The following is a 19,232-nucleotide window of genomic DNA, read 5'->3' as shown; positions in this document are numbered from 1 at the left end:
AAATGCAACTGATTTTTGTGTGTTGGTTTTTGTATCTGCAGCTTCGCTAAGATTGCTTATTAGTTCTAAATTTTTTGTGTGTGTGAGAATCTTTAGTGTTTTTTTAAAAGATTTTATTTATTTTTAGAGAGAGGGGAAAGGAGGGCCAAAGAGAGGGAGAGAAACATCAATGTGTGGTTGCCTCTCGTGAGCCCCTAACTGGGGACCTGGCTCACAACCCAGGCATGTGCCCTGACTGGGCATTGAACCAGGGACCCTTTGGTTCACAGGTCAGCCCTCAGTGCACTGAGGCACACCAGCCAGGGTGAATCTTTAGTGTTTTTTTACAGATAAGATTATGTCATCTGTAAGCAGAGATAACTTTACTTCTTTCTTTCTAATTTGGGTGCTTTTTACTTCTTTTTCTTGTCTGATTATACTGGTGGGACCTCCAGTGAGTGGTGCTGTTGAGTAGTGGTGGTCAGAGTGGGTGTCCTTACTTCGTTCCTGTTCTCGGAGGAAAAGCTTCTGGTCTCTTGCCATTGAGTACAACGCCAGCTATGGGCTTCTCATACGTGGCTTTTTATTACGTTACGGTAGTTTCCTTCTGTCTCTAGCTTGCTGAGTATTTTCAGCATGAAAAGATGTTGAATTTTGTCAAGTACTTTTTCTTCATCGATCAAGAAAACATTTATTTGTCCTTCATCCTGTTAATGTGCTATATCACACGGATCGATTTTCTATTCTGCTAACGTGATGATTGCACTGGTTTTCATTACATTGAACCATCCTTGCATTCCCAGAGTGCATCCCAATTGGTTGTGGTGTTATAATTAGTTTAACGCACTGTTCGATTCAGTTTGGTTTCACCTTATTGCGGATTTTTGCATCGGTGTTCGTCAGGGGTGTTGGTCTGTGCAGTGCTTCTTAGAGCTTTGCCTGGTTTTGGTGTTAGAGTGACTCTGGCCTCGTGGGACGCGATGGCAAGTGTTCCCCTGCAGTTCTGTGGGAGAGTCGGAAGGGGACGGGGACTACTTCCTCTATAAAGGTTTGGTAGAGCTCTCCAGTGATGCTATCTGGTCCTGGGATTCTCTTGGTTGGGAGATTTTTCATAGCACTTCAGTTTCCTTCCAATTGTAGATTGTTCAGGGTTTTTATTGGTTGTGATTCAGTCTTGGTAGGTTGTACATGTCAAGGAGTTGGTCCACATCCTCTGTGCTGTTGGTCTATCAGCACACGCTTGTTCATGGCAGCCTTGCAGAATCCCTTTTATTTCTGTGAATCAGTTCTGATATCTCCCATTTCATTTCTAATTTTAGCTGAGTCTTTGCTCTTTTTTCCTTAGTCTAGCACAGAGGACTTGTCAATTTTGTTCGTCTTTAAAAAGATTCTTGGTTTCGCTGATTTTTAAAAATTGTTTTTCTGTTTCCTATTTCATTTAGGTCTGCTGTACTCTTTATTGTCTCTTTACTTCTGCAAATTTTTGGTTTAGTTTGTTTTTTTTCTTTTTATACTTCCATGAGGTGTAAAGATAGGTTGTTGATTTGAGATCTTTTTTCTTTTTAATGTAGTTGTTTATGGCTATAAACTTCCTTCTTAGTACTGTTTTCTTAAGTTTTAGTATGTTTTGTTTTCATTTTCATTTGTCTCCAGGTATTCTCTAAATTCTCTTTTTCCCCCTAAGATTTTATTTATTCATTTTTAGAGAGAGGTGAAGGGAGGGAGAAAGAGTGGGAGATAAAATTGATGTGAGAAAAGAACATTGATCAGTTGCCTCTCACACACACCTGGACTGGCGACTGAATCTGCAACCCAGGTATGTGCCCTGACTGGGAATTGAACCAGTGACATTTTGCTTTGCAGGACAATACCCAAGCAACTCAACTACACAGGTCAGAGCATATCTTCTAAATTCTCTAGCAATTTCTTCTTTGCCCATTGGTTGTTTAAGAGGAAGTTGTTTAATTTTAAGATTGATTTTTTGAAGTAGCAGATAGTGAAGAAAATGAGATTTTTCTTTTTTTCTTGAAGGAAATAGAATTTTATAATTCATACCTCTTTATATATTTGGAACTTATATAAATAAAATAAAATTTTTTCAGAGCCAAAGAAAAGTAAAAACGTGGGAAATTATTATCCAGCTGCCAATTATAAACACATAGATTCCAGACTGAGTGTCCAAGAGTCTTGGTTTCCAGTGCAGAGTGTAGTGAATCACTTACTTCCCCCCCTTGGCATTTATGGGCTTCCACAGATGTGTGTTCCATCTATTTGGAAGTTGTAAATCCACCAGTAGCATCGGACTGTTATTCTGTGTTTATAAAGTTCCTATAGATCACTCGTTAGGAGAGAATTTCGAAAACAGAAAGCAACTAGGCATTGTAAATTTTAGGATTAAAACAACATCCTAGCACTTCCAATATGTTTACAACCGTGTAGAAGTTTTTCTGTAATCAGAGTTCCAGATTCATGGAGCTGGGGCATCTGCGGTGCGTGGATGGGTAACGTGTCCGTTTTCTGTTCTCTGGGGGTTGCCAGCCTGGGGCTTAAGAACAAAACCCCCTTTGGAGAGTGTCCAGGACCTGGTGGTCGAGCTTTGTGTTGCCAATTAAGCCTTCGATTGGGGGCTGGATTTGGACCCCTCGGGAGAAGCTTTGTCTCCCTTAGTCAAAGGAGAGTCGGCGGACAATGGGGAAGACTGTTGTAGGTCATACCTTGCGCAGTGGGGGTGCCAAGGCCGACAATAGAATAACATTTCCACGGGCTCCACACAGACAGTCGCTCATTCTTCCCGTCCCTAAGTGGAGTTTTACAATAGGGCAGAGCTGTGAGGAGAGAGACCAGGACAACCAAACTGGTACAAAAAGGGAGCATTATTCTAAAGCTGCTCGGCTCTGAGCTCGAGACAGGACGGTCAACAGCTCCTGCTGCATCCAAACAGGCAGCTGGCCGTCCTTCAGAAAAAGAGTCGCCCTCGTTAGAAACACAGCTTTTATGGATGGGCCAAAGCCAGACACGTACCATTCACGATTTGAAGAATAGGACAACAAAACCTGCTGTTAGTTTTTACAAAACGACTCCTTCTAATACTTTTATCATTGAGACCTGTTGAAATGTAGGTGTCAGATTCGTGCTCAGGGTAGGTTCTCAAAGCAGACCAGAGACGGTGAATCGGCACCTACCCCTTCATCACCAGTGACTCCCGCTCCTCCCTGGGCTCAGGTAGTTGGCGTCTTGTGGCAGGAAAAACAACCTCTTGGCATCTGTCAGATTCTCTAAGATCACCAGGCTTCTTTGGAAATCACTTGGTTTTGCCACAGAGGTAGGTCTGTAGACAGTGAAAAATAAGAGCATTTCCTAATCACCGAGGCACGTGCTCTGGACCTGTTAGATTTACTCACACCTTGTAGGACACCAGAGGCCAGGTGAGTCCTGGTCCCCTGGTGGGCTCCTGGAGCTTGGCATGGTGCCCGGTGTACGGGAGATGCCTAGTGAGCGTTTGTGGAGCGAGTCCTTGTTTCACTCCAGTATTAGACGTCCCGGCTGCCGTGATGTCATCGGAGAACCTGTGATCAGCTCCCCATCAGATTTCTGTATTTTCTACTGTAAATAATTTGGGATCATTTTTGCAAAATTTCGTAAAACCAGTTCTTGGTTCCAAGTCACATACAAAAGGAAGACATGATTATAGCTTATTACACTTAGAGTTATCAGACCATAAGAAAAAAAGATTGCCACTTTTTTCCGGTCACCAAGTGGCACAGCAGAAATTTCATTCTGTCTAAATGTAGTTTACATTGGCCAAGCCCACTGGCTGCAGATGTAACTGTAAAGCCCAAAGGACCAGGACATGTCCAGGACTTGGGTTCTGGTCTGGGAGTGTGGCAGATAGCAGGAGGGAGAAGAGGAAATGCTGCTACCTGGCATTTCCACCCCACACTGAGAGGACGTCTGGGGGACCTCAAAGCCAGGCCGCTTCCCGATGAAGAGCATTCCTCTTCACTTGCTGTCCCCGGGAGGCGTGACTTCTCTGATAGCCCCGCTGGTTGTTTCAGGACACTGCTCACGGTGACTGTGCAGAATCACTCCCTCTGGCCGCCTTGTCTTCAAGCTCTGTTTTCTGCCCTTCACTCTGGGTCCTAGTAAATCCTTTTTCATTCATAAGAGCGCTTGGCTCTCAGAAGGAAATGTCTTGTTTTTTCTCTCTATACAACAATGCCAGATTTTTTTAAAATAGCTTTACATTTCAATGCAAATGTGTGAATGACAGGCGTCTGGAAGGAGCTGTGATGGACTGCATGCAGGCCTGATATGCAAACCACGGCGCGTTTCCGTGTCCGTGTGGGGGTGAGTTCCGCTTGTAGGGTTGCACTCTCGCATAGTCTGCTTTGTTTCTGTGCGGCTCTGTGAGTCTTCTCGCTGCAGGTGCACCGAGCAGACGCTCGGTCAGGCGAAGCGCTTCGCTCTGCTCGGTGACCCTGGCTGCCTCCCCTCCCCTCCAACACCCCAGCTCGGAGACCTTTTCCAGTGCCTCCGGTTCACCACCTCTCAGATCATGTCGCTGTATCAATTATCGGCACCCGTGGGATTTTTAGACATTCAACAGGTCCTCGAAATTCCAGGGCTGCCGTGCCTCACTAACTGCAGGTGGGCCTCGCTGGGGGGCCCCAGTGAGTGGCTTCACTCCCCGAGTGGTTTCCTCAGCTGTGAAGTGGGGCGAGGATACTTCTGCAGGGGCTTTGTGAGTTTACGTCGGGTGGCACGTGTGAAACAGAGTCCTCAGTGCCGCTCACTGTGACTGCGCTGTGGCGTCCACCAGAAATGCTCCTACTGACCCGGCCGCCGGCTTGAGTGTCAACCCCTGAAAACTGGGCTTTCAGCTCTTTAAGGTGCTTTATGTAAATGTTTATAGTTTCCCCAGCACTTTCTATGTGACCAAATATTTGAGCTGGGAGGGACCTTAGGGGCCATCCCCACTTTCTCTACTTGGCAAAAAAGAGAGTCCGTCTGTGACAGGGACCGGGAGCAGGGATGGGGGACTCCTGTTTGCCGAATGGGTATCTATTTTCCTGGTTTTTTCCGGTCATTTCATCCAACTGCAAGGTTGAATTTTTTCATTTCAATGTTCGGGTGAGGAAGCTGAGACTAGAGTTTCAGAAACTTGTTCGAGATCCCCCAGCGCATCAGCAGTGCCACCTGGTCTTGTAAGAAGTCAGCTGGCTCCTCTGCCTCTTAAAGGGGCAGCCCACACAGCAAGGACAGGCAGCGGAAGGACGTGCTGTTCAAGGGCATGGGGCTCCACCACTAACTTGACCGCTACCTGAGACACTCCAGGACTCTGTTGGTTAGTTTTTAATTTGAATTGAATGTATTGGGCAGACACCGGTTAGTAAAATTATTAGGGTTCAGGTGTACAGTTCTGTAATGCGTCATGTGTATATTGAATTGTGTGTGCACGAAGTCTCCTTCCATCACCCATTTACACCCTCTGTGCCTCAAATGACTGGCACAGAATGATCCGCCACGTCACGATAGCTTGATGTTTGTCGTCATTGGAAGATGCTGAACTTTAAGCACAGAGGCTTCTGTAATTGTAAGACTTCAGTCCAAAATCTCAAACATGTCATGTTCTCCTAAGGTCTGTAATTTCCTTGTCCCCAAATTGACCGTTCTAAAAATTCACATTTTGACCTTAAGGCACGCCCATGTCGGTCCGGCTGGAAGACTCAGGGGCTGTGAATCAGAGCTCCCTCGTCACCAGCGGGACTGCGCAGAAAATGCACTCAGACCTGCGTGGTTTGGGTCCTTTCATTTATGTTGCTCACTCAGAGAGCAAACTGGTTTTCAAAGGCCAGGGTGCCGTGTGGTTTTTAAAAACACACCAAGAGATTAGATGGAAGTTGCAAAGGGAGAGGACGGCACGTGGGCCCCAAGGAAGAACCAGGCTGAGCAGGAACCGAGAGTAAAGGCAGAGAGGGGACGGTGGCCACAGAGGAGGAGCAGCCCCGGAGGCGGCAGGAGCCCCGACCACGTGGGGCCTCCCTCTGTCTGACCTGTAACTGTGGAAGCAGCGAGGGCACTGCCGGGCAGCCCCGGGTCCACGTCCCACCATCCGCCCCACCCCTGAAGCCCCGTCGTCTCCCCTCCACTCCAGGCACCCTGACTGGTCCTCCCCTTTTTTCTTTGTCTGGGCCGCCAGCCACTCTCCTCGTTCCTTCCTCCCCGTCTCTCTGGGTTCTCTGCTACCGCCCAATCCCGTGGCAGTTTCCTGTCCTCACTTGGCAATTCCCTCCACATCTGTGGCTCAGTGACCGCCAGCTGGATGGTTTCTGCTCTGAGGCACCACCTGGGTCACAGGTGTGCACAATTATCCCCCCACACACACCTCCACTGCACCCACCCACCCACCCACTCTCCCTTCTCCCTTCTAGAGCAGGTGCTAAATTAAAGCGCTTCGTGTCCCTTCATTTAATAGATATTTATCAAGCTTCTCTGCCACTAAGTTCACGAGAACAATAAACGAGGTAAGATCTCAAGAAATGTATGGCCGATGATGAAAACTTCAGAACTTTGCAGGGATACAGGCAATGCAGTTACTGCTCTAGGAGCGGAGTAGGCGGCCCACATCCCGCCCGGCTCTGTGACTGCCGTGCATCCGCGTTCCCCACTGCGTCACTACGGCTCATGCAAGCCCCTTACCTCTCCCAGAAACTCAGCCTTCTGGGGGTCTTCCCCAGACAGTCCCCCGGGTTTCCAGCCACCCTATCCCTGGAAAGCGGCCGGTCTGGCCAGTAGTGTGTGGGCTTTTGACTTCGTGCGGGAATAATTTCACAGCTCGAGTCCAGGACGCTTCGCGAGTGTGTGCACTGAAGCTGGAGACAGGAGAAGCAGCAGGGGGTGGCCAGGCAGTGCTCTGCTTTGGCTCCCTAGAAACATCGTGGGAAGGAAGTGAGCCTCACGGGGCCGTGTGGGCTCCCCAAGAAGTGGAAGCCACAGTGACAGAAGTGGGCCGAGTGGGGAGTGGGACTGCTGTCAGCTCCCTGAAAGTCGGAGAGCAGGGGCCTCGGGTTAGCCCAGGACAGGCTGGCACTGCCACGGCCCGCTGCTCCCCAGCCTGCAGGTCTCGGGGGGACCCCTAGAGTGAGGATCAAGTAAGTTCATGCCCGAGGAAGGGGTCAGAGAGGGGAGGGTGTGCTCCAGAGAGATCCTGGGCCCGGTTCTTTGTTCAAAGTTCTTACCTGTTTCCTAAAGGCCGGAATCCTGATGGAGGCTGAGGGGAGGGTCTCCACAAAATATGCCTCAGCTTTCCAGGTGTGTTCTTTAATGTGCTGATACACCAGGGTCATTTTCCGGTCAGCTTTACCTCTATCTTGGGTTTTGGGTTTTAATTGGGTTTTTCTTTGTTATTTATTTCCCTGACTTTCCCCGCCCTTGGGTTTGGCCGGCACTAATTGGCGTCTGCTGTCTGTCTCCCTGACCAGCCGTTTACTCTCCGGTCAGGGAGCCGAGGTGTAAACCATTTGCTCTCAAGCGTCCGTGGTCAGGGAAGATAGGACCGTTTGATTTCCCATCTGGCTGCAAATGGCTCAAATCCTGTGGCCCTGCTGGTCTCAACTTCTGTCTTGGTGTCCCTTCTCCCACTTGTCAAAAAGTCCCCAGAAGGGTGGTCAGGGCCAGCATGGGCACCACCCCTCAGCACAGCATTGCGCACAGGGTGGCATGCTATGTCACCTCCTGTGGCACCCTGTGTTCGTCCCCCACGAGCCTTCAGACCAGAGTTCTCCAGAACCACTGATGCTGGGGGCCGGATCCTGCCTTGTTGTCAGGCTGCCCTGGGCGTCACTGGGGATGGAGCAGCATCCCTGGCCTCCATCCACCAGGTGCCAGTGGTAGCCCTCTCCCCCAGCTGTGACAACCAGAAATGTCTCCGGACATTGCCACCTGCCCCTGGGGGCAGAGTCGCCCCTGGTTGAGCACCACTGGTCCAAGCTGAGGCCTACTCAAGTGCAGGGTCATACCCAGCTAAGCCCTCGAGGTTCTCTCACACCACCTTGTGGGGGTGCTTACCTTTCAGCTTCCTTTGTGGCTTTGACCCGTGCTGATCACCATGGTTACAAGAGCAGTGAGGGAAACACTGAGTCCAAGTGAAATTCTGAAAAGTTTTTTGATCTCTGTAGTTAGGACTTGAGAACCAATCTGTCTTTCCAAGATTTTTTATTTATTTATTTTTTTTAGAGAGAGGGGAAGGGAGGGAGAGAGACATCAGTGTGTGGCTGCCTCTACGCGCCCCCTACTGGGGACCTGGCCGGAAACCCAGGCGTGTGCCCTGATGCTGCGGACCAGCCGCAGCAGGGTCCAGGGATTCCCATAAGGTGGGTAAGGCGTCGGCGACGGGTAACCGACGACAACACGCCTCAAAGGACAGTGAAGCTCTGTTCCGTTTATTGCAAGTACAAGCAGGTTTTTATACTTCCATTTTAGGTAGTGATTAACATTTGCAGCATTGCATGATCAGTTAAGCAAAAAATCAATACAAAAGTAACCAGGAAAAATACAAGAATTTCCATAATTTCATTTATGTTAAACAAAAGTTGTTTTGACCAGGAGAGCCATTAATCAGACAATTTGTAATAACTATGTACAGAGTTTGAATGTCTTGTTGTCTATTAAAGGTCTTAGAATTTGGCATGGGGCAAAAGGTACGTTAGACCGAGCAGAGGTTAAGAAATTTATTATAAGGCCTTTGTGATGTCTAACTTAGCTATCTATTTTTCTGCCTAAAATGTTTCTCTGTGTACTATAAACTCTGACTCCCTAGTAACCATTTCTAACCAGCTTTTCTTATTTCTTTGCCTGTCTAATTGATATATATTCCTATTCAAGGTAAAGGTGGGGCTGTTACTCCAAAAACTTTTAGATATACAGGAACTATTTCATTAGAGGGAACTTTGTTCTCTGGTCAAGAAATTATTTTGTACAACTTCATTGGAATTATGCTAATCAATGAACCTGAAATACAGGTGTCTAACAATCCCACCACCTTCTGGTCACCCAAACAAACGTGTAAGGAGAGACAGACAGGAAATCCAGCCACAGGTGCCTCTGCCTTGCAGCTGCATTTCAACCGTCCCGACCGTATCCCTGGGCTGTGGATAGGGGTCTATATAGTTTCTACTCATTTTCTTGGAGGACCCTTTGTATCTGTGGGTGAGGAACAGTCGTGGGAAAGTCTTTCTGATCTGTTCTTCCCTCAAATGTTGGCAGCACAACCTGTGTTTGCAACAATAACCTGGTTCTTTATTAACTGGCCTTAACTGTTGATTTAAGAAATCTAACCTGTTTTTCTTATTTCTGGTACACTGTGGCGGTCCCGATCACTTTAAGTTGCTCAAACCAGGGTAATTTATACAACTTGACATGTTTTCCCTTATGGTTAACAATTATATTGCCCTGGCTGTCGTACTCCCTGTATAAGGGAGAGGGGAGTCTGTGGGGATTTTTCCATCCTTTTAGGCAGTTTTGTGGGGAATTTTCCCCTGAACTGACCCTTCCTCTTGGGTGATTTTCGCAGGAATAAGTAAGTGCAGTATAATGCCTATATTCAGTAGCAAGAGTAAAATAATTAAAATAAAACAGCCAACTGTTAACCCACTTTGGATGGCACGTTCTCCTCCGGGGAGACGAATTCCTTGAACTCGAGTCCTCCATGCCCGGACCTTGTCAGACAACATGGTTGGAAGAGGACGTGGCACCCTGACTGGGAATCGAACTGGCGACCCTTTGGTTCACAGGCCAGCACTCAATCCACTGAGCCACACCAGCCAGGCCAATCTGTCTTTTAAACATGAACGTGGAACCATGATGCTCTGTGTATGTATTTTATACTCGGCCATGAAATAAAATCACTCTGTTAAGGACCTCCTTGTCATTTGCCTCTCACTCCAGCACCATCAAGCGGACCAGCTCTTCCGAACGAGTGTCTCCTGGCGGCCGCAGGGAGAGCTATGGGGACCCCAAGGGCAACCGGAACCGCACGGGCTCCACCAGCAGCTCTTCTAGTGGCAAAAAGAACAGCGAAAGGTACAGACACCGAACCCGTGGTCCCCGCAGGTCAGATGCCTTGTCCCTCTTTTCCCCAGAGATGAGGCCACACCCCTCACACGCACAGAAGCTCGGGGCTCTCAGGGCTGCCTGGGCCTCCGCTGGGATCGCAGTGGGCCCCCGTGGAACAGCGCTGGGGCGGTCATGTCCAGGAAGGAAGGACAGTGTGAGTGCCCAGCGCGCTCACATGCAGAGGTAGCTGCTGAGAACTCGCCTCGACCAGCTGCGTGGAGTTGGGGAGCTGTTTGTTCCGAGTTTCCCTGAGGGCACTTGGTATTTTCTAGCACGATCTGCTGCCACGTGAAAGTGGATTTCAGTGGGCAGTGTAAGTGTGTCAGCAGTGTTTTCTCTGACAGAGTGGGTGAAAGGTTGTACTTTTATGATGGGTCAGAAACTATTTTTAACACTGAGCTAACACCAGAAGTAGGAACCAGTTTCTCACTGGACGCATGAAATGCACCTACTCCTCCTGATTTTGGATTTTCTTTGAGATTTGTGTTTGATGGATTATGACAGATAGCTGTGAAACTAATAGGAACGCTTTAAGAGTGAAAGCTAGTTTGGGGCATTTTAATTGTTTTTTATGTTTAAGAATGTGTTGTGCGCGGGAGATCGGTTTCTCTGTGTATGTTATACCTACTGCACTTTTTATTCCTTGTGCTTTAATCGTGTTCTCTCTACTGAGCAAGGCTTAGGGAGGAATTTCAGCTTCACAGGCTAAACTCTTCCCCCGCCCCCTCCCCGAATGTTCGTGTAAGGAAAAGGCTTAGTCATCGAGCCCTGGGCTCCGACCCACAGGCTGTGAAATTCCCAAGTCTGTAATCCGTCTTGTTCCAGTCCTGTGAAGGAAGCTTGAATGCATTTTCAGGTTTATTCCTGAAAGACCATGTTTCGTAGGAAGAAAGCAAGCACTTCTCACATCTGTAGCAGGTCAAGTCCATGGTCCACTAACAATCTCTCAAACCCACTCACGTGGGTTCAGTCTTCTGATGCAGACTGTTACTGCTTCTTATCAGAAGATTATGCTAAGTGGGTGATAATGCCCTGGAAATGAGGCCAGGTGGTTACAATGGCAACAGAGCGTGAGCGCAGGGACCTGTGGTGTGGCCTTCCAGCGCCTGCGGATTTGGGGAGGGCCCACAAGCTGACCTGTGATGTCTGGATCTCGGTGGCCCTTAACAGCTTGGCTGCTTCTCTGCACATCTGCGTTTTATTAAGAATTTCCAAAGGGAATCTCCGTTGTGCAAATCCAGATCTGTTTTATCTTCTAAATCCTATGGCTTTGGTAAATGTCCTGAGTAAATATTTCCGTAAAAGATACTTACAAACGGGTTTTTTTTTTGTAAATGCCACGGTAGGAAATTTTGATTTGGAAATTAGGGCCTGAGTACATTTACTAATCATCCCCTCAGAATAACTGAAACAACTGAACACATGCATGTAAAAGTAAACCCTTTCTCCCATTGGACTGGTAGAGGCCAGTGTCGCTCTGAACTGGGAGATTCAGAGGGAAAGTCCCCGCCCCTCTTGGGTCACGGCCGGGAGGACAGACACCTTCAGGGTCCAGAGGAGGTGACTCAGACAGGAAGAAGCAGCAGCAGAGAAGCAACACAGTGAAGGTCCAGTTGGTGACTCAGTCGCCGCCCGGCCCCCTTCCTCCATCTTTGCTCTCCATCCCCCCGTGAGCGGCTGGCTGTAGGGCAGCGCGGCCGACCTGGGGGCTCACCGACCGGCACCCAGACCCCGGAACTTCAAACGTGCACAGGAAGGTACTGGGAGTGACCCGTTGCAATTTCTCTTTTAAACGCGATGGTGTTCGGTGGCCTCAGGACAGCGTGGTGTCTTCCCCGTCGCACACTGGTATTTGTCCACGGGTCTGGGATGCCGTCTCACATTTCAGGAGTGTTCCTTTTTTGGTTAGTGCAGGCGTGAGACCCCATGGAAAGGGCGCCGGCTCTGGAGTGAGAGGGAGACCGGGGTTTCCGATCAGTTCCCCCACTTCGCTTCTCCGAGCCTCATGTCTCCCTCCGTGAACTGGGGTTTTATGTCCACTGCCCTTGAATCTTACACGTTTACGAGAAATGGTAGGAGAACCCCCAGCACGGCGTGTGGCACTTGGAAAATGGGGACCACCGTGGGGGCCGTTATCACACTGTGCGGCCTGTGCGGGGTGAGGCGTCTGGACTTCCACACCTCGTGTCCCTCGTGGGTACGGGAGGGGCTGCTAGGTGACCTCTGAGTTTGTTGGTCACTTTTCTGGTCTGACGTACACTGGATGGCACCCACTTCGGTGACACAGTAAGCACTGTGACCTCAACCGAGACTTCGGCAAAGCCCAGACGTGGTCAGGTGGATGTGAAGTGTCGGGAGTGATCGCGGTTCTCACGGTCATTGTCACATCAGAACGAGCTAGTCTGTGCTCAGCGAAATACACCAGAGAAACACAAATCCCTCATGATTTCACTTACATGTGGAATCTAAAAAAACAAAAAACCCAAAACAAATGAATAAGCAGGACAAAACAGAAACAGACCCACAGAGAGAACAAGCTGCAGGTTGTCAGAGGGGAGGGGTGAAATTTAAAAAAAAAAAAAGGAACCAAGGTGCCTTGGCCCTGGGCTAGGGTGCCAGTTCTAGAAGCCAGGCTTTGAGGGGAAGTGAAACAAAGTAGGTCACATATGAAGGTAAAAAACACAGACGGGCTTTAGCCTGGTCACGCAGCAGCTGAAAGTCTGCGTATCTCCAGAAAAGCGGAAGAGGAATGCGCTGGTCTGTGGGTCGTGAGTGGTTCGGGACCCACGAGCGTGCCCGCGAGTGAGGTCAGTGCTGTGGCGGGAGAAACTTGGAGCCGTCCCACCTTGCGGGGGAGACGGTCCCATGTGCAGCAGTCCCGGTCCCCGCTCGGTGGCCCTGCAGCTCACACGCACCACGCACCGTGGGCAGGCCTGTCGTTAGCGCTCAGGGCGCCTCGGCGAAAATTAAAACAAGGCTCCTTTCCCTCGAGGAAAACCGTTCCACGTCAACATGTCTGTCTCTCAGTAACAGTAATGACAGCAAATACCAAGCCAGTCCCTGTAAATTGCACAAATAGGTCCGTTGAACCTAAAATAACAGTGTTTTTGAGATCTCAACATTCACGTTTTCTAAGATGTACTTCATTTTAAAATTGTTATGTTCTGCTTTCATGGAAGCTATATTATTTATAACAGTGTCAGTCTTCTTGCATCTCTATCCCGTTTTCTTCAGAAATGGCCACTGGATTTAACAGTCCTCCATATGACATGGTGAACTTTTACCTTAGCTTAACATTTGACAGCACTTGGCTGGTAATGAGCCACAAAATAAATAGCACTTAATCTTCGCACTGACAGAAGCTCCAGAAGAAACAAAAGCTATATATGGCGATATAATCTTTACTTTATATATTATTGATGGCAAATAAATATTAATAATCAGATAGTGATCCACATCATAATGAAGTACTTACTAAATTCAAATGAGGGATTGAAAATACCATCTTGATGAACTATCTACACTATCTAATGTAGCCAGTATACTAATCCAGTAGGAATTTTTTTAATTTAAAAAAGTATTTTACTTCAGACAGAAAAAAGAGTTACTATTTAGAATGCACAATTCACGATAGATGTTAGACTGATAAACTGTTTCAATTATAAACTGATGGGAATGTAATTCTTTGTAATTCTGCTGGGAATGTTACATACCAACTTAAGAAAAAACACTTAGTTTCCATCAAGAAGTTGTTCTAATGGGCTGATTTAACAAGAAATGTGTCAACCATCTGCTAGAAACCTTGTTGTAACAAACATATAAGCTGCCTTTCTTTGGAGTCAACATCATTTGAGAGAAACTTCAAACTAATGATGAAGACGTGGGCAGTGCGGAAATGGCCCTTAGAAGCCCTCTCGCCTCGGAGGACACACACCCCCACGCTGACCGCTTCTCCTACATGGCCAGGAGCACCCCCTCCCGGATGCTCTGGCACAGGGTGAAGTAGCCTTTCGCTGACACCGCGAGGCCCCCGGGTTCGTGCTTCTTTCACGGCACCAGCGCAGGCTCAGGGCCCTCCGTGCGCCCGGAGATCAGGCCTCTCCAACACCAGCTGTCGCTTGTCCCCAGCGAGGTTCGCTCTTTCTTTCTTGGGGAAACTTACTTATTACACACGTAACATGTGTTTTAGGAAAACCAGATGTACAAAAAAGAGGAAGTGGAAATCACCTCTGATCTCCGGGGCTCACAGCTAACATTTTCTTACATTCCCATCTGGTTTTGTTTCTAGGGTACAGGGTGTAATTTTGACATGAATGATACTCTCTGCCTGTGTCTGGGAAGCCTCTTTCTCATTTACTCCATGACCGTGACTCTGTGTCAGTAAACATACTCTTGCAGCGTCATTTTAGTTGTGGGTCATGGTTCTTCTGGGCAGATGTGCTTCAGTTTGATGTCCAGTTACCGACAAGGTTGTTCTAAGATGGTCCGGCGAGCCCACCATCGGGAACACCTGGCACGTAGTAGGTACTCAGTAGACGTTTGTTGAGTGAATCTTTTTCACCCCAATCAGCGTAACACAAAAAGATTCGACCCACTGGGTGATGGGCCGTAACCCAGGGTTACTCCCAGCTCTGCCACTTTTCTGTCGTGTGACTGCGGTCCGTTACTTCCCATCTTTGGGGTTTTCCTCGCCGCCATAGACGCAGCACCGACCTCCTGGGGCCGTCCTAAGGATTAAATAAGGTCAGGCACGTGGAATCCTTAGCATGGAGCTCGCCTACTGTTGGCCCTCGGTAAACGGCAGCCCCAAAGACTGCTTTCCTCTTCCACGGTGTTGGGGCTGGCCCTCGAGCCCTGAGGGCCCTCCCCCAGTCTTGAAGTCCTTCTCCTCTTTGGGACGTTTCAGAATCTTTCTGTTTCTGCCCTCACCCCAGCTGGAAAAGGAAGAGATCAGAAGTTCTGGGCATTTCCTGTGCCTCGCTCATTCAGTTCCACAGCCCTGCCAAACATGCTGAATACCTACTACGTGCAGAACACAGTGCAAGGCTTGGTGGTTTGGAGAAAGGGTTTGCACACACAGATTCATTCTCTCAATGAACATCAATGACATGTGACTGAAAAGGGCCAATTTCCTTCATTTCCAAAGGACTCAGCACAGACCAGTGAGAAAATAGACAACAACTCAGTTAAAAAGTGGGGAAAGAGTTCGATCAGGTAGTTGAGTGAGAAAGACAAATGCCAATTAACTGACGGGAAGATGATCAAACCCAGTCTCAAAGAAATGCCAACCTAAGTAAGAAAAAAGCATATTCAGAAAAAAATTATTATAAAACCAAACACAGATACCAAAAATACCTACACACACATGCATAGTTTCATGAATTATTTCACACTTCCCAGCACTTAACAAATGGAGAGTTTTCCCTTCTGAGTGCCACGTGTACATGCCTGGACGTTCGGCGGGGGGAATATGATCGGGCGTGTCTGGAGGAACACCGGTGTACCCCTCCAGGCCGGGCTCGGGGTGCCCCTTTCTCTGGGGAGCTGCCCTGCCCCTCCGGCTGAGCCAGGTACGGGTCAGGTGGCTCTGGGCCTGAACTCCTTCCCCACCCCCCACACCCACTCTCCTGTCCCTCCTCACCCCCACACTCGAGGAGGGACAAGCTGAGGGACTTCTTATTCTTTGTATCTCTAGCATTTTGCACAGTGCCTGGCGCACAGTAATTGCTCAATCAATATCCGTTGACCAAGTGAAAGGATATTATCTATTTAATTTAAAACCATTTAAGAAGTATGTAAACACTACCACCTACTGGTGGATGATTTTAACACTACATTTTAGATCCTGAAACAGATCTCTGTGGAAATTAAATGATTCAAATTAGGCCCTTTTATTTTTAACTGATGAAATTACTTCATTCTTCAGGGCCTGGGGTCATTTATCCTTTAATAAACGTTAAAATAGTAATTGCTAATATTCTTCATGTTGTTTTGTTTTGAGGCTCTTAGGTGAAGAGCCCGAAAATACATACAGACTCTTGTCACTGCAATTAGGGACAGGGAAGTGATATTAATTGGTAACCATGCCCTGGGCACTTTGTCACCCAGTTTAGTTGGTTCTGCCAAAGCCCCACACCTCTCAGCGGTGGCTTCCCCACTGAGTTTCCATAGCAGTAGGAAACTATGGCTCGTGGGGGTGAAGCGACTGGCCCGATGGGTGGGCCGGCAGGTCTGGCGTCTGCACGTCTGTGCTCCGCCCCCACGGTGCGCCGGAAGTGTCGGCGGAAGTGTCCACCGGAAGTGTCTACGAAGCAGCAGTTTTTGTCCCCGGTAGAGTCTACAGTGACTTCTAAACACTTTAAATAGGTGTTTCCTGAATGACCCTATTTCTAGTAAAAAGCTGGTTGGGGCAATTTATGTAAAGCATCTTTGTTGACATAGTGCAGTGTTTTGACTTCCAGCAGGATTTTATTTCTTGGACAGAATCCTTTTCAGAAGGAGGCGCAGACTGTACGCTGAGGGCCGATGTTTTTAAATGACTAAGACGCTGGGAAACAAGATGTGCGACTTCGCAGTGGTCTCCTGTGTTGACCCTTACCAGTCATTTTCAGGAGCAAGCATCCCTGCTGGAACAGCCTTTGGCCCCCACCGACTCTGCCCTAAATCCCTGTGCACAAGTCACCTGTGTGTCAGGCCTGATGTGCCCGGGGCTGGGCCCCCGGAGCCCCCTGAGCCCCTTTTCAGCAACTTGGGTAAGTTGGGTGACGGAGGCAAAGGTGCTGTGTGGTCCCACACAGAGGAAGAGGTCAGAGGACGCTCAGGAATCCGGGTCTGGACGTGTCCCAGACGGTCAGTCTGCAGTGTGGCAAGTGCGTGTCCCATCAGATGAAAGGGAAACCAGCTGCAGTGAGATGGCCCCTGCGCCCAAGGTCCACAGTGAACATTTGCTGGAATTTGGGGGCACGTGGCTAGGACGGCTGTAGCTGCTTTGTGGGTGTGAGGGAGGGAGTCTTTCTTGGCCCCAACTGCCTGGTTTTCTGCTGCTGGCCTCCAGATCCAGCCACTGCTCCGGTGAAGGCTCCAGGCTACCTGCATCCTCCAGGAGTCCCCAGCTCCTGCTTAGTGCTTACAAGAGGCTTAGGGGAGTCCCCTGAACCCACCAGTCCAGGGGAGTGTAAGCCAGCTCCTCCAGCCAATGCCCTTCCTGCCAAAACACAGCAGTAAAAGCTGCCCTGGATTGCAACACTGTTCACTTTGCAGATATTGGCGGCAGCCAGCTGTCAGAATAGCCAAGAGTGGAGGGTGTGCTCACCAAGGGGAAACCCTTCCTCTCCTCTGAGCTGGCTTCTCTTATAGGCTTGGCAGTAGAGTGACGATACGTGTATAGGCTCCACACTCAGAGAGGGATGGACGGAGTCTCCTCGGGTCCCAGAGCCCATCCCCTGCCCACACAGAACCACACCCGGGCTGCCAAATCTCTCCACAGAGCTCGCTCTAAGGAGTGGGTAATCAGAGACAAGTCACGTGACACCCTGAGAGGTGGTGTCCTGGGTGCTTTCAGAGCCCAGACACGGACACATTTCTCAGGTTGCTGGGCGTGAGGGGCCCGCTCTCAATGCTCCTGAAAGTGAGCTCTGAAAAGGACGCATGTCCAGGGTGTGGCTCCAGGTCACTGGTGGTGATGAGCACCCACAGTATTGGGTCATCGTTACCCTCACACGTTCTGTGGGTTTGCCCTTCTCTCCGTGGTTGGCAAGACTCATCGTTGTGTTACAGGTGTGCATTTGTAAGACTTGCACACACGTGTGGAACTGCCTTTTCCCAGGCACCCTTGGTGCATTGGCGGGGATAAGGGATGTTAAAGTAAACGTAGTATTTTTTTCTGTACAAATGTAACTTTCTAAAATAATGCAACATAGTAGTCGTATGTTTTTCAATATAACAGACTAAAATGATGCGGAGTTGAGGGAGAGAGTTAGGAAACGTGAGCACTGCAGAGCCACCTGGCCCCTCTCTGGGCGACCTGGGGTGGCACACACAGGCCTGCTCCTCTGCTCCGCAGGGGGGGCCCTCCCACCTCCTCCGGCACCGCCGCAGCGAGGGAAGCCCACGGGCGCCGTGTGCTGGCGTTCAGGTGCCCCCGTGGGCTTCTCTTTCCAAGGGTGACGGAAGCCGCAGTTGCGCGTTCCATGCCCCAGGACAGGTGCTGGGCGTCTTGTTTCTGTGTGTGTGGCTTCATGTCTTTCTCCTCCTGTGATCAGAGCCGAGGTGGAAAGAACAGATTCCTGTCTCCCAACGCCCTGCCTGGCGTCCCCGGTGTCGTGTCTCTGTGGTGTGTGCTTTGCCGCCTCCTGTTTCAGCTTCCGTCCTGTGTCCGTGTGTCCTTGCCCTGCCCGGGAATCTAATAATACAGGAAATTTGGAGTGAAGGCTTGTGCTTCTGCTTAGAAAATCATACACATGTCGCTATCTGCCCCCCCAGAACCCCCAACAGTGAGAACAAGCCAGGTAGTCTACGAAATTGCAACTGTTTTAAACCGACCAAGTTTAATGCGATGAACTCAAGTCCAAAAAGTGACAAGCCTGGCTTAGGGAGACGGCCCCGAGGCAACCTTTATCTCCAACAGGCTGGAAGAGGAGGGAGGCCCGTGGCCGGGAGGACAGGGCAGCGGCAGAAAGCTCGGAGAATCCGGAAGGGCTGAGTGCGGACCTCAGAGTTCCAGACCCCCGGGCACAAGGGGACCTCCACACACACCCCCTTTCCCGCAGACCTCAGTGAGCTCAGACCGAGGCGCCGGCAGGGCAGGAACTGCTGAAAGACGCCTGTCTGAGGCCCAGGCCCACAGGCCCGAGTCGTCTGGGGCAGAGCAGAGAACCGAGAGAAGTCCTCCACACTGGGCTTGCGCAGGCCCCCGAGAGGCGTCAGGGTGGACTTGGGCCCGATTGGGGGACCGAGGGCCTCACACCAGACACCAGGCAGCTGCTTCTCTGCTGGGAGGCAGCCCTTCTTCCCACCGGCTCGGGCTCAGACCTCACCAGGTTCCAGGCACCGACACTGCCCAAGCGGAGCCCAGCACCTCCCGCCTGCACTCACCTCCTCCTAGTGGGGAGAAGCAATGAACTGGGGGGCTCAGGGGCAGC

General features: G+C 49.6%; 1 protein-coding gene across 6 annotated transcripts in view; it reads left to right on the top strand.

Moving 5' to 3' along the window:
* EML1 (EMAP like 1) overlaps nucleotides 1–19,232 on the top strand; it is a 144,196-nt gene that overhangs the window by 93,032 nt on the left and 31,932 nt on the right. For all 6 annotated transcript variants that reach the window (XM_053666077.1, XM_053666080.1, XM_053666079.1 and 3 more), the window contains exon 4: nucleotides 9,925–10,059. In XM_053666077.1, the coding sequence (XP_053522052.1) occupies nucleotides 9,925–10,059 (135 nt within the window). The remainder of the gene's footprint in view (nucleotides 1–9,924; nucleotides 10,060–19,232) is intronic.

The sequence above is a fragment of the Artibeus jamaicensis genome, unplaced genomic scaffold, assembly GCF_021234435.1.
Source record: "Artibeus jamaicensis isolate MK-2021 breed Jamaican fruit bat unplaced genomic scaffold, CSHL_Jam_final contig_444, whole genome shotgun sequence".
Lineage (NCBI taxonomy): Eukaryota > Metazoa > Chordata > Mammalia > Chiroptera > Phyllostomidae > Artibeus > Artibeus jamaicensis.
This window is presented reverse-complemented; position numbering and strand designations above follow the sequence as displayed.